The sequence below is a fragment of the Sciurus carolinensis genome, chromosome 1, assembly GCF_902686445.1.
Source record: "Sciurus carolinensis chromosome 1, mSciCar1.2, whole genome shotgun sequence".
Lineage (NCBI taxonomy): Eukaryota > Metazoa > Chordata > Mammalia > Rodentia > Sciuridae > Sciurus > Sciurus carolinensis.
The window spans coordinates 119,854,734-119,878,553 of NC_062213.1; the positions used below are offsets into that span (position 1 = coordinate 119,854,734).

General features: G+C 35.6%; 1 protein-coding gene across 1 annotated transcript; it reads right to left on the reverse strand.

Moving 5' to 3' along the window:
- Positions 1–592: 592 nt before the first annotated feature.
- Positions 593–20,591, reverse strand: Vcam1 (vascular cell adhesion molecule 1). The gene is made up of 9 exons (XM_047519418.1): positions 20,425–20,591; positions 19,624–19,899; positions 17,094–17,414; positions 15,556–15,822; positions 12,493–12,768; positions 10,351–10,671; positions 9,193–9,459; positions 7,488–7,754; positions 593–4,333 (listed from the first exon to the last, which is right to left on the reverse strand). Exons 1-9 carry the CDS (start codon positions 20,486–20,488, stop codon positions 4,173–4,175), a joined length of 2,220 nt encoding a protein of 739 aa, XP_047375374.1. The 5' UTR covers positions 20,489–20,591; the 3' UTR covers positions 593–4,172.
- Between the last annotated feature and the right edge of the window lie 3,229 nt (positions 20,592–23,820).

Here is a 23,820-nt window from a genome sequence, read left to right on the forward strand (position 1 = left end):
TTGTCATATGTACATTTTATTAAAATCACCAACACCAAGGTCAAGCAACAGAACAAAAACAGAGTCCAAGATGTTCTCTTGTGCTCCCTCCAGTCACTGTCACACAAATAACTAATACTCTGATTTCTAACACCACATATCGCTTTTGCTGACATTTGAGTTATAACAAACTCAGGTTGGGAATGAAACCCAGGGCCTTATCCAGTCTAGGCAAGTGCTCTACCACTGAACTACATTCCCAGCCCTTTTTATTTTATTTTGAGACAGGGTCTCACTAAGTGATTTCAAACTTTCAGTCCTCTTGCCTCAGCTTTCCAAGTAGGTGAGATTGCAACAAGCACCACCACCACTGGCTTGGCATCTACTCCTTTATAAATGGTTTCTTTTAGTCAATATTATTTTTGTAAGATTTGTCTATGTTGTTGCATATAGTCAAAATTCAGGTTAATAAGTTTAAAAAAGTACATTAACCATTCTATTTGCATTTCTTACATGAATCTAAAGTCACTATGCAGCAATGTGGATACTTGTAATAAAAAGAGAAAGGATTGAAATACTCAAGGAAACAAGGAACCAAAATTAATATTCAAGATTTTATTATCTAAATGGGTCAATTTTTAAAACTATCAGTTTAATTTTTGATAGCATATTCACAGTATACATAATTTTGTTCTAGTCATTGAATGTACATATATGATATCATGTAAGTTATTTTAACATATTTTATGTTTTTACAGCCTTATATAGGTATGACTGACATACAATAAACTCATATCTTAAAGTTTACAATCTGATGAGTTCAACATATATAAAATCCACAAAACTATCACAATTAATATTATAAATATAGTCATCACCCCATATAGTTTCTTCATACTTCTTTGCAATTCATGGTCCTCCCTAACTTGCATCCTTTCTCAAAACAATCATTAATCTGTTGCTTTCTGTCACTATAAATTATTTTGCATTTTATAGAATTTTACATGAGTGACATCATATGAACAAATGAAAGACAATTATAAAGTACATATAGTATATATTCTTTTGTCTGACTTCTTTCATTCATTGTAAGGACTGTGAAATTTATTCATATTGTTGCATGTACTGGTGATTCACTACTTGTTGATGCTGTGTTGTACTCCATTCCATGAATATGCCACAGTTTGTTTTATTCATTCATTTGTGGATACTCTTGGGTGGTTTCCAGAAGCTGTTACTACTAATAACAATCTAGTGATATCTTCTCCAGCTGTTTTTCAGTGGGTGTGTACTTGTTCTTTCTAGACTCCCTGACTGCTAGGGCCCTCCTTAGCTTTTTCTGGACTTTGAAGGAGGAATAGAAAAATTAAAAATTGTAAGTGGAAAACATCAAAGATGCTGTGTCAGTGATTGATTGAAGACAAAGGCTGAACGTAAATACAATTATAAACTTGAAAACACTAAATAACCAACAACCTATTGGCATTTGTAATGCCCTCTACTCAACAAGAGGATACACATTGTTTACAACTACACATAGAACATTCACCAAGTTAGGCCCTATTATAACAATAAAATAACTCTCAGTAAATTCAATAAGATTGAAACCATAAAAAGTATGTTCCCTGACTGAAATGGAATTAAAATAAATAACAGAAGGATAGCTGGATGGAAAGTTCCCAAATACATGGAACACACTTTTAAATAAACCATATTTTGAAGAAGAAATTATAAGGGAATTTAGAAAATTATTTGAATTTCCTGAGAACGGAATACAACATATTAAAATCTGTGACATGCAGCCAATACAATACCTATAGGAGAATTTACCTCTCAGCACGTTTATATTAAAAAAGAGGAAAGTTCTAAAATTATTAAGTAAGCTCTCCACCCTAAATAATCTAGTAAAAGAATAATAAAGTTCATCCAAAGTGAACAGAAAAAAATGAACTAATGAGCTAATAAAAGTGAAATTAATAGCACAAAAAGCAATAAACAGTAGATAAATATCAAGGAAACCCGAAGCTATTTCTTTGAAAAAATTTACAAAACAGATAAAACTGCTAGCCAAACTGACCAAGGAAAAAGAAGACCCAAATAACATTAGGAACAGAAAAGGGTATATAATTAAAGATTTGTCTATTATTCAAATAATATTAATATTATATGAAATTTCAAAGGATTATCACGACCAAAAATTTTTAAAGAAGTGTAAAATTGGAGGCCACATAGTCTCTGATTTCAAAGCTTATAACAATGCTATAATGAACATGACAGTGTCATATTGGCATATGGAGAGACATATCAACCCACAGAACAAAATACAAAGTTCAGAAATAGCCACACACAAATATGGTCAATAAATTCTTAACAAAAAGATAATTCAACAAGAAAGAAACAAGAAGTCTTTTAAACAAATTGTGCTAAAATATTGGATATTCAGATGCAAAAAAATAAATTTCCGCCATGACTCCACAATATATACAAAAATTTATTCAAGTTGGGTCATAGACATAAATATAAAACTAAAAGTATGCTGCTTCTAGGGGAAAGATGAGAAAATCCTTGTGTTCCTGGAGTAGACAAAGCCTCTGTTATAAAAAATAGAAATACAAGTCATTCAGTCACTGGGAGAAAGTAGATGCAAAGTGTGTATTTGATAAAGGATTTCTATTTGGATACATAAAATATAATAAAAGAAGGAAGGAGGAAATGAAGGTAGGAAGGGTAACATAAGGCTGAAAATAGCCTAAATATTCATCAATAATAGAATGAACAAATAAATGGTGGCAGAGTCTTATCATGAAATACTATAGAACAATAAAAATGAATTACCTATACACAACAAAATGGGTGAATTAGACAAAAACATAATTTTTTAGTGAAATAAAATCACAAGGCAAATATATCATTTGATTGTATTTATTTAAATTTCAAAACCTGGCCAAGCTAAATCATGAGCTACCTAGGGATATTTAAATAGATATAAATCTCCAGAGAAAGCAAGAGAATGATCAGTATATAATTCATGATATTTATTGCTTACTGCTCAGTGAGAGGAGAGAGTTTCCATAAGTATGTGGTATATTAGAGGCCCTGAAAAATAGTACCACTCTCTCTCTCTTACTCTTGGTGGTATGTGTGTAGATGTTCATTTATTGTCCATTAATGTGTGCATATTCACCTGCACTCACTCTTCATGTACAGCATTTATGTTTTTAGCTTAAAAATTACAGATTCCTAGGTTCCAAAACCAGGTATCTCAATTCACTAGATTAGAACAGCACCAAGCAGTCTGCATTTTTTAATAAGTTCCCGTGGTTATTTTGATAAACAGAGTCTGAGAACCACATTTTGAGTATTTCTATTGTTTACATAGTTTGAGATCTTCCCCCTTATAACTTGACATTTGAAAAAGAAATACAGCATAAAGGAGGCATTTATAATAAATAAACAGACAACCCTTCCAATTCCAGGAATTACCACTTTACTGTACAAAAAACTAAACATTTACAAAAGAGAATCAAAAGAAGTTGCATTTTAAAAAACTACATTAGAAAGTTACACAAGCGTCTGATGAACAAATATCATAAACATCTCCGTACCATGCCAGTACCATACAGAGACACCCAAAGGTTGAGGTCTTTAGTACCTGAAAGTCGACCCATTGCCTCTTTGTCATTTGCCTATAAAAATATAACACACGGGCTTCTTTACAAAACATGAAATTACTGTCAAAAAACATCATAGGAATAAAATTTTGTTAAAGAAATAAAATATAAGAAAGATGACATAGGTCAGCTGCCAGTCAATAGTAAATATTAAATTTTCCCAAAATGCATTAAGTTATAACAGTCAGTTCAAGCAACACCACTTAACTATTTTCATGATCTGAATATAGAGTGTTGCTATTTGAAGCAAACTTGCTATGACATAATTTATTTTACATATGTACAAATTATGTTATTGTATGTACACATCAGGAAAGCTCTGGAGTCATCTCATCTCCATGCCAATGACTTTTCAAGCAAAAGGTTTTCTGTTGGCCTCTTGCTCACAGCAAGAGGCACAGGTGGCCATTTCTTTCTGTTTTCAGTACATCCCAGGAAGTCTGAACTCCAAGCTTGTTGTTTTTCTTGTGGAATGACTTGGACTTATAAATTGTGTCTCTGGTTGAACATTTCAAATATTAACTACACTTTCGATTTCTGTGCTTCTACAAGACTGTATGACCCTTTCATGTTGGCTTTTCTTGCAAAGTAAATGATCATTCCAATGGCAGGTATTATTAAGGAGGATGCACAATAGAGCACGAGAAGTTCAGGAGAAAAATAGTCCTTGTCATTGTCTCTTCCTGGAAAATAACCAATTGGATGTAATTAATGCCTCGTTCAAAAAGAAATCATTTAATAACAATGCATGTCTTATTGTAACAGTACAACTAGTTCTCCAGAGAGGGAATCAAAGCAGTGATAGGGAATATCATCGGGACCCCAAATGCATATTCCCCTGAATTATCCAAATAGTCAGGGGGTAGTGGGTGCTATGATCATGAAGGATCTAAAGCTGTTGACTTTCACAAATTTGGATTTAAAAAGATTCCATTTGAGATGTAAAATAGAAGAGAGGGTCCTTTACAATAGCAGGAATTAGGAAGCAAGTTTTTGTTTGGGGAAACAGAGGATCTACCAAAGTACTGAGACTCTGATCACCACCAACTTCAATGATTAACCAGTTCTCCAAGACGATCCTCAAGACATTTAAAGTAACTATCACAGTCAAATACCAAGAATAGGACAATAAGAGGAAGAATTCTTGCTGATTTTTTTGGATTTATAGATGTAAACCTTGTTATGGAAAGGCTTTCTCTGATATCTCCCCTAATCTAAATTAAGAACCTCAACCTACTCTCAAAACCCAACCACCACACTTCCCCTTCATAGCTCAATCACAGTTGGTAATTAAGCATTCATCCACAAGATTATCTGTCAAATGTGGTTTTCTCTTTTAACTGTAAACCTCTTAAAGGTAGATATGTCTACCTTCTGGTCCACCACTAGAATAGCTACACTTCACTCTCCATTTGGCATAACTGGTGCCCCACCCAAAATATTTTTGACACTAAAAAGTTTTTTTTCTAAATCCTATCATTTTGCCATTCAGTTGTAAATGAAGTACAGATGATAATATTCAAAAAATTTAAAAATTTGTACTTTTTTTAATCTACTAAAAATCATCTGACAGATACAATACCACTTAACATCTGAACCTCCAGGAACACCTGAAGAACATCATGGCATCTCCTGGGGACTTTCTTATTTCTACTCAGCTTGCAAAACATGGTATAATCTCACAATTAAGTTTCACTAAGTGGCATATATGTTGGCTAGTTCCAGCAGGAATTAGTGACCTGACTTTGGTCATCACTGAATTCCTTCTAGAGCTTTCTAAACACTGAAAGTCACCCAAGTAGAAAAGAACCATTAGCATCGGATGATGAGAAATGAATGCTTGCAAATTATTGAAGAAAAACACTTCACCTTGAACATGATGATAATTGCCACATTTTTCTACTTTTCCTTGCTAGTTTTGAGCTAGTCAAAGTGTAAGGGTACTATTTTAAATGGGCTATTTATCATCATAAATGTGGTTAGGCATCAATGTTGATGACATGATGGGCAAAGGTATTTGTGTTCCTATTGTTTTCCTTTCAATGTGGTAAATAACCCTTTATCTTTTGCCTCTCAGTTTTTCCCTCAGGCATCTGTGGAAAAACTCAAATATTCTGCTAACTCAGTTGCTAGGTCAAGCTTCTGATAAAATTTTCTATTAATTGCATCAACACTAAAAGTTTTTAAGAGTGCTGATCATTTCTATTAATGGAATACATTCAAGCCAAAACTAAAGAATTTAAAAATCAAGCTAAAGGCAAAGTATATTCCAAAATATCTAGAAAAAAGTCAACTTTTGGTCTTCATTCATTTCCAGCTGTTTTAAACCATATTCAATTTGGAGGCATGCGTTTCCAGCTGAGTGCTTGATAGCCTTTGTTTATTTAAATAATAAGAAAACAGGGGCAAAAATATAAGTGATTAATAAGGCAACTAGAAAAGAGAAACTTTAAGGTGTCTTTTTAAAAGAACAGTTAATTACAAGCATAATCACAGAAATGTTAAGAGTTCACTTTCCTGAAACTAAGCTAAATTAAAGGTGGCCAGAGACATGAAGGTTTAAAGAAATAGGAATGAACTAATGTCAACCTACTTATAACTGAGATTTCAATGTGTTCAATGCATCCCCAACCTTATTGGAAGCACTGATTAAATATACCCCTGCATCATTTGAGTGACATAATACAAGGTAAATGTTCCTTCATTTACCTTGATTGATCATAACTTCATTGATCAGATTAACTCTTTTCAGGATAATCGTGGCAGGTGAATGACTAAAAGTTTTACACGTAATTGTGTCATTTTCCCCCTTTTTAATATTTCTAGATGGATGTATTGACATTGTCGTGTTTCGAGGAGATTGTAAAGACAGAAAAATACATGTAAGACATGTAATCTTGAGAAATTTGACCAGATTAGTAAAAAGTTTTTTACCCGTTTTCTGACTTAGGTTCAAACTTCCTCAAGTTTGACAAGTGGTTGCTAACTCTGATGGCCAAGTGCCAGACCTCCTAAGAATTAACTTTTGTTTGTGTCTCTGTTCACTCCAAGGTCAAGTATATTCAGTAGGGTTTCATTAGTGTGCAAGAAGTGTAAGACTGACACATTCTTGCTTACATCAATAAGATCAATGCATCCTACCCACTGTGCACTCACAGGAGGGGATAGGAGATTAAGGGGCCCTGAAGTTTCTCTGAGAGACCATTGCTTCTACCTTTCTATATATATCAGAACAGGTAGGATGACTAGGGCAGGGATTTTTAAGGAGGCTGTTTTGTAGTCTAGAGTTTTTGTGTTACTGTTGTTGTTCAGGATCAAGATTGTTACTGCCAATTATTGTCCTGAAAAGAGTCAATCCAGAAAATAGGCAGTTAATCCATGTTCAGAAAATAACATTCCTTTTTGGTAGAAGGGAAGAGAATCTGGATAGATTTTTTTTTTTTTTTTTTTTTTTTTTTTTTAGTGTGCCAATCCTACGTCTACAGTTTCCTCATAACTTCCAGTGAAAAGTTTTGAAAACACGATTAAACACTTAACAAATGTAAGACCTCAGAGACCAATGATGAATTAATTGTCAACTTTGAAATAAGCAAACGAGAATTCTACATTCCAGTGATTAATGTCAACTTCCTGGTTAAGCTGCATAGGATAGAACAGCTGTGCTTGATTATTTCAAGAAACATCAAGAAAGAACCACACTCAACGCAGAATTCAGCCTCATTCTTCCAACTCATTCATCTAATCCTAGAAAGTTGTTACCATCCATGCAACCTCTTAACAGCTACCAAAATAAATAAGTGAATAAACAAACATACAAACAAAAAACAAAAGGCCAACCTTTAACATCCAGCGTTAAACTTCTTAATTGTGAGCCCACTTCATTTTTAGATTCACATTCATATACTCCTGCATCCTCCAACTGCACCTTGCGGATGGTGTACGCGCCATCTATAGACTTCAGCACTGTGTCTCCTGTCTCTGCTTTCTTCTTCAGGATTATCCAAGTTTCTGGAACATTTCCACATGTGCAGGAAATAATGACAGTGTCTCCCTCCTTGACACTCTCAGAAGGGAACACTGTAAGTTGTATGTCTTTTGGAGCAACTGAAAAGATAATTTAAAAGGAAACTCTGAGTGAAGTATAAGTTAATTTGATATTGATTTAAGAACATCAACTATATCTGCCAAGGACCTATTTGTGTTTGCAGGAAATGTTAAAAAAGGCAGGTAAAGAAGTCAAGCATTTGCTGAACTGTTGTAAACAATCATGCCTCAAACAAGAGAAGATGCATCTTATGCTTCTTTCACATCACAACATAATTCTTTACCCAGCCTAGCACAAAGAATAGGTTGATAAAAGTAAATAGCTGTCGAATTCAAATGTGAAATTTAAAAACAATAAAACATGTCACACTATTAACAAAATTTCCTTGAAGAACAAAGGCTTTGCATGTCTCTGCGTCTTAAGCTGGTTCCTCCCAGATCAAGAAATTTAGCTTTACAGAGGTGACTTGTTATACTGTCCTTAACAATACGACTACCATTTATCAAGTTAGAGGCTCTGGGCTGAACACTTGATGTGCAACATCTTATGAATACACCAACGCTTAAGGAAGTATCCTATCACCTTTTTTTATAAGTGAGATTCCTGTTAAGGTCATCATTTTGTGACTTCATTTGAGTTTCTTTTCTCGTCCATGGCTACAATGCCATGGCATTTTCATGTGTATTTTCTTTAAGATTGCACATTGCCCTTTCAAGTTTCTTCCTTAAAAATACAAATCTCATTGTGAAGAGATAGCAAGAAATCTCTAATACCTTTAGTGGGAATAATCTCAAGGGGTACAAGAAGAAATGACAGCCCTGGTGAAGAAAACAACAGATGTGCAAAAGTCAGGGTACGGGAGGCAACCCAAATTTTTCACTTTATGATGCTCATAACTGCCAATGGCATCTGCGTGCCAAGTAGAAATAGTTTTGTTCTCAGTTTTGGAGGTTCAACCTGGAGAGAAAAGGCCTGTATCTGATGACTTGATCCATTCCAGTGGTTCCATGCCACCAGGCTGATGAACCAACCAGAGGGCACAGTCTGTTATTCTTAATCTTAGAATTTACAAAAGGTGCTTCTTAGGCTTTTAAGCAAATACAGTTATCTTGTGAGATCATCCCTCAGGACCAGATGCAGTCAAAGATGGTGACTTTACTCTTAAATCATTTCCAAATACATCTGCCTCTTTCTATCCTTATTTCAACATTGTAATTACTGTTTAATAAGCATCACTGGGACTTCCAGCATAGTTCCTGGAACTAGCACTTCACTTAAGGATAAAAGAATTTTGGGGTCAGTGACTTGGAATGGTTCATGAGAAAGTACCTTTTTAAGAGACTTCCATGCCCAGGAAATATTATGAACTCTTTAAAAACCACCAATACATTTTTTAAGTAAAAGAAATCTTTTTTTCGAAAAGGACCATGTTCCTAATCACTCACAACAACAAAAAGAAATACTAGCACAAATAATTCAAAATCACACTCTGCTTACCTTGGATAATTAATTCAACCTCTTTTCTGCTTATTCCAGCCTGGTTTATCCCTTCACACACATAAATGCCAGAATCTTCCACTGTTGTAGAAATTAAGGTGAGAGTTGTATTCTCAGATAGTTGCTGTAGATCCCCATTACTTAGCTGTCTGCTCCACAGGATTGTGGGAGCTGGAAAGCCATCACTGAAGCAGGTCATATTCACAGAACTGCCTTCCTCCAGGGTGGAGGAGGGGCTGACTAAGACAGTGGTCTCCTTTGGAGCAACTGAAAATGAAGAGACACTCGTTAGCTTGACACTATTCCCTGACTTCCAAAGGGTTTCGGTAACATTGCAAAACTGATCTATGGATTCAGTGAATTATAATGATTTAAAAACCTTGATAACTAGTACAGGATGTTTCTGTCCCCATTTATTGTAGCAGATACAGAATGATAAAGTAGAACATGGACAAAGCATGGATGTTTTCTAGTGGAAGTAAGCTCCACAGAAACTCTCTTGCTTCCAAAGCATGAATGGTCAATAATTGTGTGATTATCATTTATGGTACATTAGACATTACCCATGATCATGACTTACTTAAATCTATTCCTGTGAAAAAGTGGCATCTATTTTTCTACCACTTGAATCTGTACTGGCCTTGTCACTCACTTTGACCAAAGGAACATGGATGAAGAAACACTGTAAGACTCCCAACCCAGGCCTTTAAGAGGCAGCTATCATTATCCCCTTCTTGACTCTGTGCTATGGCAAGTCAATTTGGGCTTCCTTCCCTAAGGATGATACCAAATGAAGAAGGGAGGCACAGGCCCCCAGATAGCACATATCTGGACATGGACATGACCTGCTTCATGAGTGAGGCCATCTGGGACCAGCCAATCCTGCTGACATGACTGAAAACACATGAGTGACCCCACATTGAGCAGAATAAATGCCCAGCTGGCCCATTTCCTAATGCCAACTCAAAGATTCATAAACAAGTGGTTATTATTTTACATTTAGGTGGGATAGTTTGTTATGATCATCTTTATTTTGAATTTTCTTATCTGTTATTTTTTCACAGAGTTTTTAACTATTAACTTTATGTTAACTATTACCTGACAAACATGATAAAGAAATCCATACTAACCTGTGGATACATCCACATAAGTACTTACCATTGACATAAAGTGTCTGTGTACTCTGCCTTTGTTTGGGTTCAGATTCCATTTCACCGGTATGTAATTTAGCCCGACAAACAAGAACTTTTCCAGTATCCTCGGTGGTGGGGATGAAGGTTATTTCCAAACTTTTGGTCTCTAGGGATTTCTTATCCATTTCCTCCAAAAAGTATTTATTCATCAGAGTAGTCTCCCCATTAAGTAATTCAATCTCCAAATGGTCAAAAGGGTACACATTAGGAACCTTGCAGCTTACAGTGATGGGGTTCCCATTCACAAGTAGACCACTCATCTCAATTTCTGGATCTCTAGGGAATGCTGCAAATATCATATAGAAGTGATGTTTATATGTGTTATTCAATGGAAAATAAAGTTAAATTCTGTTGAATGCAAAGGTCTTGAAATGACAGCTTTAACTCAGCTGGGATAAAATTATCAATACATAAAAATGAAATTAAGTATAAATACAAAATTATAACATTAATCACAATGTTGGAAACAAAAATACTTAGTACATTAAGTTATCAAGTAATAAATATTTTTACTTCTTACTTTTCTCTTTTAATGATGCTATCTTACTGAGCACATAGTCTGTTGTTATTTAAGGACATATCAGCTTCTATCATCTTATTAACTATTTCCTTTAGATGTTTTAAATATTTGTCATGATATATTGAATACTCGTTATGAACTAATCCTTCAACATTTATTATCTTTAAAGCAGCAATGGGTATTACTGAACTTATTTTATTGTTAGGAAAATTGAAATTCAGGCTAGATTTTTAATTACACATCATACCTAGTATGTCACTGAACTAAGCTCAAAATTCCCGTTTCTCTGACCTCACAATCTAGGCTAAGTTTCACAGGTCTACGTAGCTTCTCAATGTCAAAGAAGACCCACAGGGATGTTCTCAAATTAGACAGCTTACCATCTAATGACTATTTAGACAGCAAGTTTAAAACATTTCTCATATAATAGTTGAAATTAAGAACTGTCTTAACTGTATTATTTAGAATCCAACGTGTGTAACATATAATATGTACATCAATGAAAATGAGACAAAAATATTTATCAAACATAAGAGTGACTCTAATTTTTTTCTTTCAGCAAAATGATTCAGTTGTTAAAATGAAACATTTTCAAGTATTTCCATATTGCAATAGGACTCCACCCCTGGTTCTCATTTCTGCTGGGAATGTGCTCCATCAGCAAATCCTGGATTCTGGGTAATATGATAAAGCAATAAAATTGACCCTTCTTTTGGGAGATTTAAGTCCCTTTACAGACATAATCTCATTCTGAATAAAACCCCAAAGGATAACACAAGTTGGGGCAAATTTCCTTGTTTAAAAAAAAAAAAAACTTTATAATAAATTCTCCTGAGTTTGCTGAATGAAACAAAGCAGAGTAACTCTCATGAAAATATAACTTTGTGGTCACTTTGTATATTTTGTTCCTCATTCATTATAGACTGAGAAACTCCAGAAATGTCAAGTTCATAGAGATTTGAGGTTGTAAGGAATATTTATTAAAGTGACAAGAAGAGTAATAAAAAGTTTAACATACGCTTGTTAAAGTTTTGCTTAAAGTTTTAATTGGTATTAAGACTTGGTGTTGCCTCCTGCTTCTGCTTCAGCAGAAATCTGAGTTACTGGCACTGATCAGTCTACTCCCCATTTTCCTTTGTGCCTTTTCACTGTTTCCCACTTCCTCATTTCTTTTTCCATCCTGCAGGTCAGCTTTCCAAATATTCCTTTAAAACTATAAACTCAGATCTGACCCTCAATTTAAAGAGCTGAGCAGAGGTCACTCCCACCCAGTTATCTGAAGGTGCATTGGCCCACACACCCTCACCACCTCCATACATTCCACAAAAACACAGTAGGGATGGGAAGCAGGGCCATGGGGTGTGACCATCTGTGTGATGAGGCAGTATCACAAAACACACTGAGGGTTGTGCCTGCTGTGTCCATATGTAATATATACTTAAGATTTAGGCCATTTGCATCACATCAAATTATTTTGTTTCAGAGATTTAGAAAGCATTCACAATGCTACATTCCCTTTCTAAACAAATAGATCTCATTGCACAGCACATCCAATGGGACTGAACAACAATTCTAAAAACCACTTACAGTAGAGGTCCACCCTGACTCTTTTTTCCAGTTTCCTCCGTCCACAGGTAACAGTGCACAGGTAAGAGTGCTCGTTCTCAAAACCCACAGGGCTCAGGGTCAGCATGGACTCCATTTCCTCACTCCTCACCTTCCCACTCAGAGGACTGTCTGTCTGGGTTCTCCAAGAGAAAGATGGGGACTCACAACCTGTGACGCGGCACGTCAGCACAACTGAGTCCCCTATCTGAGCAGCGACCTGAGGTCCAGGGAAGATGTCAACAGTAAATGGTTTCTCTGCAGAGGGGGAGGGGGGAAAAAAAGAACAAGACACAGAGCAAATAAGACTCTTTTCTTCTTTCATCACATTCCACATATGATCTTTACTTTTCCTGATTTCCTTTAGTCACTATCTGTACCAAGAAGAAATCACTCCCTTCCATCAGGAAAAAGATCACATGTTTTAGAATGAATTCATGATAGTCTCTCAAATCAGACTTAGAATAAATATAGATAAAAATGTGTTGAGAAAATTTGGTGTCTTTTCATGGCAATAATCTAACCTCTGCTCAGTTGTTTGTGATCACTATAAGAGTGAACAATAGGTCAAATAATTTCAGTGGTTCCTGTGTGTCAAGTACATGTACACCAGTATTTCATTTAATCTCCACAACAATATTGTGAACTTGTGCTACTTTCTTCTCTGCCTTCTCATTTTCCTTCTGCTTCTACTCTTTCTATTCCTCTTCTTTTTCCTCTTTCTCTTTCTTCAGGAGGAAATTTAGGCTCAGAAATGTTAAATAACTTTACCCAACTTGCAAGTGGCAAAACTAGGACTTGATGCAAGTTAGGTGTGACTTAAGATTCCAGCTTTTCTGTTGCTAGAACAACTAAATCAAGACATCTTCATGCAAAGATAAAATAAGATCTAAAAGAGGTACTACCCAAAAAAAGTCCTCTAATTAGACATAATCTCCATAACGGGTCTGTGTCCAAGGCTTCTGTTCCATCAGCATGAAGTCATACCTTTGAAAGTCACATAGAATCAAGTTGAAAGTAAAAATTTAAATATTAAAGTGATAGTATGAGTCACTCTACAATGTATTTGATGCAATCTAAACATATTTTTAAATGAATTGAGGGACCAAAAGCAGAGGTGAGGGCAAACTCCTTAATCTCAAATGTTTAGGAAAGCTCTTAGGCTGCCAGTGCTATCTGGGCTAGTACACACAGGTTTTGATGGAATAATGCTACTTTGGGAGGAACGGAATTCCAAATCTTGACTCCATTCCCCCTAAAGAAACTGGAAGTGGTTGGGCAACTCTGAAAGTGACAGATGAGACTCTACAGAAAATCAGTAAAATCTTCCTCACAAATAGCGGGCTAGAGATGGAAGAAAGAAATTGCAACACATAAAAAATCCCAATATACTACATTTTGCATGGTTCTCATCTGTGTCAGAAGTTACTTTTCTCAGTTTGTTTGTATAAACGTGACATCTTAATATTTTCCAAAGAACATTCTCCTTAAATTATTTCAACAAACTAATATACTATTAGATTTTGAAAGATCATTCAGAACAATGACCAAAGTTTCTGAATTCCTCATATGCCAGTGTGAGAATGAGGAACTTTAATAGCAGATTCACTTCCTGCCTAGGAACAGTTGTGGCTACATATATTATTACTATGTGAACTTGTGGCTCCTGGGAAGTAACTCTCTTGGGTAGACAAAAGGTCCTTTGAAAGTTCAATTCTATCCTCAATAGTTAAGGCTGTTAGTATCATATGTGAAACAAAATACAAAACAACTCTCCCAACCCCATAACACATCCTTCACACATTGAAATGGAATCCAGCTTATTATGGGTTGGAACTATTTCAGGATGGATGTTTAGCTTTATATACTTTCATTAGTACAATATTTTTTCTGGTCACTTGAGAATGAGTTAGTGTACTGATTTTTTAAATCATCTAAGCTCAAATTCCATGTTTTCATTTTTAAAAAATTTATGTTGTCAGTATTTGAAATTTATTCATTCATTCAAGGAATATTTACTGAACATTCATTATGTGTCAGGTACTATGGTTGGCACTCAAACATAAAACACACATGCACAAACACAAAGAGTCCCTGACTTGAAGGAACTTCCAGTTTAATGGACAAACCTACTTAAATAGATCCATTATTTTGATTCTCACTAAAGTATATGACTGTCTTTCCTTCCTAGTTTGTAAGCTCCCTTAGGGCAGTAGCTACATCTTTTCATGCCTGTATCCCCAGCATCAGTCAGAATAAAGATTCTTGAGTAAAGACTCTTAATTAATAGGTGTTGAACTGAACAGAAGTACATACATGGCTATAAGAAGTATTGAGTCTATACTAGCCACTAGCTGTGCCTTACACAATCTGGAATTTGGAGGCTTACATAAGTTTTGTCATGAAAGATAGCTAAGATTTTGCCAGGTGGAGGAAGGGGAAAGCTCATTCCAGGAAGGAGAACAGCATGAGCAGAGACACAGAATCATCAACAAAGCTGCAAAGGCAGTTTCTGACCAGATTATGAAGTTATATGTGACTATTTTAAGAAATGTAGTTGAAGTCATAGAATATAAGTCCAAGTGAAAGAAGATAAACTAAGGCATGTCAAGAGGGTTGATGAAGAGTTTAGATCTTAGGGATCATTTTGAGGTAGAGAATTGGTGATACAAACTGGGAGCATGATTTCGGGAATAATCAGCATATGCATAATATGCTTGTGTATCAAGAGTGAGAAGAAAAGATCACCAGGTGTGATAAATTGAAAATAAGAAGGTCCACAGGTCAGGAGAAAGACAGAAAGCCATGGAATGAGGCATGGGAGAGATGTTGTGTTACAAAGGGTCAGAAAGCAGAGCCAGTGAAGCTCTGGAAGGAAAGATGCCAAAAAGTGAGTGCAACAAATACATATTTACACTATAGTACATGACAATCAGACAGATCACCAACAAAATGCAGGGAAGCAATTTCAGCACCAAAGCTGTATTGTTGTTGCTTAAATCTCAATACAACATCCTTATCATTCCTTTTCCACATTCCACTCACCTTCAACAATTAATTCCACCTCTTTTTGACTTCTTCCAATCGGATTAACTCCTTCACATACATAAGTTCCAGAATCTTCCACCCTCATTGCAATTAAGGTGAGAGTCTCATTACCAGAAAGGAGTTGTAGATTTTCCTTATCTAATTTCTTGTTCCAAAAAATCTCCGGAGTTGGCAGACCCTCACTGGAACATGTCATTGTCACAGAGTCACCTTCTTGCAGCCTTGTGGAGGGATGCACAGAGATAACTGTATTCTTGGGTGAGACTGAAAAAACAGGGCATAATATTAGCAATCCCAAACCATCTTCTCAATCCAAAATGAATGATGGACTTCTTTCACAGGTTGTTATCCTGTGCTTCTGTTGAACTGACAAACTTACTCTCCTAAAATAGCATAAAGAACTGCTGAGTCACTAAAAAACAGTCTATCTAATTTCTGACTAACTTGAATACATTTTTATAAAATGTTTTGTGTTTTCAGATTGCCATAGATATTCACGAGTTAAGAAGGGCCCTTAGATTCATGCAGCTCAATCTCCCACCTAAGAGTAGGAGCCCCATCTAAATCTCCTTGCCAAGAGCTCATCCTAATCAGCCTCAGCATTTACTAAGAAAGAAAACTCATTGCCTTATCAAACAACCTATTTGATTTTTGAGTGTAATTTAATTAGAAAAAATTTTCCCTACTGAGATGAAATCTTCTTCATCATAACTGGCTTTTACACATTGGTTATAGTTCAGCCCTCTGATGTTATAGAACAAACTAAATCCTTCTTTCACACACGACTGTCTTTCAAATACTTAATTAAAACTCTCCAAGTTTTGCATTCTCTAAGGAAATGCCTCCTATATTGACTGTTCTTCTCACAACAGTATTAGAAAACTTTCCAACTCATTCTTTTTGACTTAAATATGTTATTGTTGGCAACAGACCTTTTAAATATAGTGCCCAAAGCAGAACACAGTGTTTTAGTCTAAAACAGAACACAATGCAATCATTATATGCACTCCTAGGACAGCAAGACTGCCTCAAATCCCCTGGCAGTCTCAGGAAAATGGGAGGCAATCAAACCCATCACCTTCCTTTCCCTCACACAATGCATATGTGTACATGTAAGCACACACACACACACACACACACACACACACTCAGAAAATAAGCACTTACCTTCTCAAGGTTCTATCCCTATGCAACTAATATTTCAAGGCATACTATAAAACATGATTTAAAAACATTTTAATATATAAATCTGTTTCCTACTTCCTAATTAGTAATAGTATTTTCTCCTTTTAATAGGAAAATACATAAAGTAACCCTAAATCATGAAAGTAATTTGAGCCTGAAATTAAGTTCAAGTCTTCTCAATCCAAATCCATGTTCTTTTCACTGGATTATACTATTGGGAAGCTTCAGGTTCTCAGTAAATAAAAATGGGGAAAAAAACACAAAAAAATTTCTTGTTAGCCTAGTTGTGAAATTTATTGCTATATACATTCAAGACTGAATTCCCATACAAACTAGACCATATGACTTACTGTAGACTTGCAGTTTTTTGACAGCCTCTCTTTCTTTGGGCGCAGAATCAGTTTCATCAATGTATAATTTAGCTCTGCAAACAAGAGTTTTTCCAGTATCCTCCATGACAGGAGTAAAAGTTACTTCCAAACTCTTGGTTTCCAAGGATTTCTTATCCATATCTTCCAGAAAGTCCTGATTCTTCATGAGATAATCACCTTTCAGTAAATCCATCTCCAGCCTGTCAAACGGGTATACATCAGGGATCAAGCACCTGACTGTGACCTGCTTCCCAACCTCCAGAGGGCCACTGAAATGAATTTCTGGATCCTTAGGAAAAGCTGCAAAGACAAATGGATACATGAGTGGGCCTTCTGCTCATATTTATAAGATCTCTTATGTTTTAACACCATGCAAGTCAAATCTAATGTTTTTTGTTCATGCAGTCTTAATACAGCAGAACCAATTGTTTAAATTTTTTTATGATTTTTTGGTGGGCTCAAAAAGCAAGAATCAGAATCAACCTTTTATTAGAGAATTCTTCTGTTCTGATCCTTTGTATATTAAATATTGTATGTTATTAAAGGAAAGTAGAAAAAATTTATGCTTATTGAAACTTACATGTTTCTATCACTGTGCTATAGAATTAAAATAAATGGTTTATCCTCACAATAACCCTAAGAGATAGAGACCACATTTCACAGATTAGAAAACTTGGACTTAGTGTATTTGCATAACTTGCCTGAGGTCACACAGCTAATAAATGACGAAACTGGGGTTTAAATATTTAGAATTTCTAATCTTTGTATTGCTACTGCAGATAATTCTCTTATTTTAGTAAAGGCAAATATAGCTCCAGCTTACAGATAAGTAATCTAAAGCTCAGAATGTCATTGCAAAGAGTAATTATTCTACAAGATATGCTAAGAAATGGAAAGAATGGCTTTCAATATTTAGTTTCTGAAAATGGTGTCTCTGACAAGAATTCATCCACCAGGAAGGATACTTGTGTAGTCTTTGAATTTTGGATTTGCTTCCTGAAATGCCTAACTCAATGTCCCAACCCACACCCCACTGACCCTTCTAGTGCAAGGAGCACACCATTCATTGCCTCCTTTGCCAGGACTACCTTTTCCATTATATTCTATCATGAGGATCATGAGGACAACAAATTAGTGGACTCAGGATCTGTGTAGTAAGAAGAATACAAAGGTCCCAAATCCAAAGAATATTGCAATCAAACGTGGAATGGAGTCAGGACTATTAAACATAATGAGAAACAGACATTCTTGGAGGAAAACCTCAGGCAAGATAATTAAAGCCAGAAGTTTCTTTGTTTCTCTTTTTAAATCTTCAACTATTTGGTGCTTGTGGACAAAAGACAAAGGAACTGGAAGTGCTTTGTTATCTGAAAACATGGCATTTGTACTTTTCCAACCAATTATTTTTGTCCCTTACATTTTATAAAAAATGTACTTATTAATCCATTCAGTTTTACAACAGGTAATATAAGAACTTGCTACTTTTCCCTCTATTTACATAAGGGGACCTTTGAAGGCACTCAGGAGGCTGCACAGACATAAACTATGCATGTACAACCAGCATAATTGAAAGCAGTTGTCCAGAAACAGTTTCTTGGGAAGTTTTAGCAACACATGGGTCTTGTTGAAATTTCAGTTAAGATTACTGGGCAAAGGTGAACTCCAGCACAGTAGAAGGGAACCGGTATAATTCATGAAGATAATCAAATGAGGTATTCGTGAAGAAATGACCGTATATGTGAGTACAGTGTTTTAGAGAGGTCATTGGTAACCAAAGGCAAATTAGACTTATGTAAGGTTAGCTTTTACAAGCCTTTTGCCTCTTGCTAACTTTGCTGAATTGAGAGTAGAATGGGATACTTTTTTGGTAGGCTGGTAAACTAGGGGTATGCATTCACATTTATGAGGCAAATCTAATTAATTATACAAATGCCACTGAAGTGAGTACCAGGACTTTATGGTAACAAAAAAACTCTTGAATATGAACATAACATCAAATGAATGAAATGTTTGCAGGTATTTTCTATCATGTCTAAAGACAAAATTTTATCTGAAGGCTATTACTAAATTATGGATCTTCTACTTAATATTTAAACTGATTTTAAGCACCAGTTGCATAAAAATAAATGAAAGGAAAATCCCTGTAGGATGGACTTCATAAATCATTTAGATGCATGAGCAAGTAAACATGTAAGGATATAATTGAATGGAAATTTTTTAAAATAAAATGAACAAGAATCTTAGATATGTTCATTTTATAGCTAAGGAAATCAGAGCCAAAAGAACTTGTGTTTTATGCCTGATCACCATGTTTGTGGCAGAGATGGAAACAGAAGCCAAAATTTGTATTCATTATTTCTAGTGACTGGTCTCAGGGGTCCCTGACTTTCTCAATGCTGTATGTTTTATGGCCAGGAGTCAGGACATTAATATCTTTTAAAGACCTTTTCTTGAAAAGTTATTTTAAAGCAAAATTGAGAGAAAATCAAAGATTCCTTAAAGCACTCACAGTAGATCTCCACCTGGGTTCCTTTTTCCAGTTTCTCAGATCCACAAGTTGCTGTGCACAGGTAAGAGTGTTCGTTCTCAAAACTAACAGGATCCATGGTCAGTGTGGACTTGGTGCCTTCGTTCCTCACCTTCCCATTTAACGGACTGTCTATCTGGGTTCTCCAAGAGAAAGTCGGGGACTCACAGCCTATAGTGCTGCAAGTCAAGGAGATGGAGTCACCAATCTGAGCAAGAGTCCTGGATTCAGGGGAGGTCTCGATTTTAAATGCTTGAGCTATAAAAAAAAGAGAAAAACCAACATACCACTGATTTGTTTAGTATTCTACTCCTTCTTCTCTGTAATAGTATAATGTTCAAAACATGATCTCATGGATCTTTTTCCTGCTTCCAACTAACCACAAGACTATCATAAAGCACCGAAGTCACTGCTGTAGATTTTGTTGGAATTATCTTTACTCAGGACTCTCAGTTCCGACCTTGAGGCCCATTTATAAAAGTTGTTTTGTTATTTGCTAAATTTGACTTCATTAACAAGTAGGAAATTAAAGTGATAGTCCTACTACAGATAAAACCAAATTGCTTTAGAAAAAAGACATTAAAAAACATCAATTTGCAGCTGTCACTATGACTGTATAAGGACAAATAGTAAAACTCAGTAGCACATTAAAAGTTAGGTTCAATTAAGTTTCCCCACTGTTTAAAATTCTAGTGCCTTCTTTCACTACCACAGCAAAACTGAGTGAAGCCAAAACCAAGGCTAAAATGGAATGCTAACATTTGAAACAGATCAAGAACTTACAAGCTGCAAACACCATCCAAAATATATTCGAGGCTCCAAAGATCACGACCATTTTCCCAAGCATTTAAGTTGCTGCTCTGATGAGAAAATAATGGTACCCAAAGTCGTATTCCTGTCACACCTGAAAGAGCCTGGGAAGAGTCTTCTGCTCCTAAAGCCAGTGAGGCTCAGTGTGAGTGAAATAGAAAGTCTGCTCTTTATAAAGGGTCTTGTTGCAGAGGCGGAGGGAAATCCCTTCAAGGGGAAACCCGGGGCAGAGCCAGGGAGAAAAGTTTAACTGAAATGCAGCCAAGTCCCAGCATTAACCCCTTCAGTTGCTCTCAGTGTTCAAATGACTGTCACAGGAAAACAAGTCCCTTCCAGGATTTAAAATGCAGGATATCTTTACTGGAAAGTTAAAAGACAGTGTTCATTGCAGAACAAAGCTGTCTGAGTCCAACTGGGGAGGGGGTGTCATATTCCACTTTGTGAACTGGAGTAATAACTACTGTCAATGTGAACTGATTTTCTCCATTATAAAACACATGGACAACTCTCAAATAAAGATCAAATGTTCTCATACAAGAAAAAGGAAAAGGTCTTTTCTTGTGATGATGCCTCATTTTTAAAAAAAAAAAAAAGACAACATAACTTCTTAATTTTAAACTTTTAATTCATTTAAAAAAACTTCTTTTGGCAAAAAAGGTCAGTTTTCTGAAATAACTTTCTTGAGCAGAAAGGAATGTAACTGCATATTGATGCCAAAATATAGGAAATCATTTTCCTCTTTTGTGTCAGAAAAGTTACCAACCCTCTGCTTCAACTGCTGGAGAAATACAAGTCTTTTGCAGACTTAAATACAAATTCATGAGGTCCATCTGATAAGTCTTGTGTGGTGAATCTCTTTGGCTGTGCGATTTAGCCACAAACCTAGTAAAAACATGAAAAATAATTTGGTTTTGTTATAGGAGAGGATAATAACCAATTTTATATTCCTTTTTCCTCCCAGTAAAATGACTTTTTTAAAGTCTCAACTGGCTATTTCAGCTTTGCATACACATAGTCCAAGTCATTGTAGAATGCTTGCCCATCAAAAAGAAACTGCAATAACCACTTTCTTATATTGAACATGCATATGCAGGTCTATCTCCCGCATTGGATTATCAGTTCCTTTCATAGCTAGAACCAGTCCTTGCTCATCATTGGATTTACTTTTACAGTATCTAATGCATGGTTTTGCATTTGGTGGACACACACACAAAAAAATTGCAATAATAAATATTGCAAATTTGGAAAAGAAATTTCCAAAATACTAACAATAATACATAAGTACTACATGAGAAGACTTTTAAATCCTGAAAGAAAACTGTGGAGTTTCCAGACTCATAAATAGCACTGTACTATGTGACAAATGCTATAACTGAGATTTGGAATCCACAACTGTCCTCACATGACTAGAGAGACTTCTAGGCCTCCTTTTGGCTCCCCTAAGAGGCAAGGAGATAAAAAGTCATGGAATAGTCTATTTTAGGACTATGGTGATATGTAAATGTAACTTAACCTATCAAAGGTCTAGGAATCAGAAAAGTGGATGTAGACAAAATTAGCTGTTTAACAAATAACCTAGAGGTTATAATAGTGTTATAAAGATTATTAGCATCAGTTAAGTTTACTACTCAACTTCATTGAGGGATCAAGAGTATGAGGGAGTTTTAATACACTTCTTAGAAACTCAAAGCCAAATGACTGATAGGATTCCAAGTCCTGATACTTTACTTCAGTTCTGAGTTTGGATTCCAAGCTTGAAACTTTGGAAAAGTGCCTAATCTATTTATCAAACTCCTATTGGTGTCCCCAAATATTTGATCATGTTCTTTATTATAACTTTGAGTTGCATGACCTCAGGTTCTACCTGCTGCTTCTGGGTTGAGTTGATCCCGCCCTCTTCTATGACCTACTTACCACTAGAACATACTGGGGGAACACCTTGCATGCTACAGTTACCTGCTAACACATCTGTCTTTCCTATGTTTTTTCACCTCAGCATCTAGCCCAGAATTAGGCACATATTAAAATTTCTGGAATGAATGAATGAATAGTGTTGTAGTATAAATTTGACTGATTGATTAACTTCCGTTAATAGCATTACTGGGTTTTGTCTTTGAACTTGTTCAGTTTAACAGTTTTATCAGTAACATGGGGTAGATGATTATCGAATTTGTTCATAACGTGAGACTAGAAAGATAATTAACTTTAAAGATGACAGAATCAAGATAAGGAAGCTCTCAAAGGATGTAATTATGGTCCAGACGATTAAGTACAAATTAACAAGAATGAATTAAATTCCAACAGGTAAGTGTAAAATATCCAATTCTCAAGTACAGTATAGGAAAGATTTGATTTGATCATAATCCCTAGGAAGAGGGTCTGGTGATTTTGGTTACTCATAAAATGAACATGAGTCAATATCCATGGATTAGAAGGTTGAATTACTATGAGAACCCACACAAGGTGTGATGAGCACTTAACTGCATTCACAGTAATTCAACCTTCTAATTGTGGGAGGCCATGGTCTCTGAGTGCCAGAGCACTCACCAGACCACTATGGGAGCAGGGTTTCTGATTTTGGGTGGCATTTTTAAAAGAGAGACTAACAAAATGGTACCTGAGAAGAGTAATGGGGATTATGGGCAGCTCCATATCTCCACCAAATAGCAGCTACTGAAGGAATAGAATGCATTTTGTCTGGAGAGGAAGCACCTACAAAGCAATGTGATAAATGATTAACAAGAAGGGAATTTACTCCTTGTTCTATGTTAAACCAAAAGTTAAAAGGAGGACTCATGAGGCGGTTAATTATTTGTTCTAGGAGGACCAGAAATATGTGTGTCCTGCTTACTGTTAGAACTTCTGCACTTAACATAGTGACCTGTAGATAGTAGGAGCTCAATAAAGCACTTTTAAATGAATAAATGATATAATTTGTGTGGTAGGGAATATCCAATATGGTAGGGAAAGTGACAAAGCATTTTGGTAGATTGAACAATGTCGAATTCTTCCTCATTTGAGAATAACTGCTCTAGATAGATTCAAATGATCTATGTCTGTGACTCTATTTACCTCTATGTAACAGAAATCTCACAGTGAGATTAAATAAATTCCTAAGAGTCTTCAGTTCAAGACAATTGTTTGAAGGAAAAGTTTGGTTCAATTATTTGAAAGAAAACAATGAGGGCCCAGATTGGTTCTAGTTCTGGTTCTGCCGTTTCCATCCTGTGACTAACCCTCCTGATCCTAATATGGCTGCCCCCTTGTCAAGCATCATCTGTATTTCAGGCAGGAAACAAGGGGGAAAGTGAAGAGTAAGGAAAGTCAAAGCCAGTGGAATTGTCCCCTTTAAGGAGCTTCCCAAGAAAT

Excerpts from the sequence above, each read along its gene's own strand:
- Vcam1 (XM_047519418.1), bottom strand. The coding sequence starts at position 20,488 with ATGCTTGGGAAAATGGTCGTGATCTTTGGAGCCTCGAATATATTTTGG. Across the intron at positions 15,823-17,093 it reads CAAAAAACTGCAAGTCTACA|TCTCACCCAAGAATACAGTT; the intron begins GTAAGTCATATG and ends CTGTTTTTTCAG. Across the intron at positions 7,755-9,192 it reads GGTTGAATTAATTATCCAAG|TTGCTCCAAAAGACATACAA; the intron begins GTAAGCAGAGTG and ends TTATCTTTTCAG.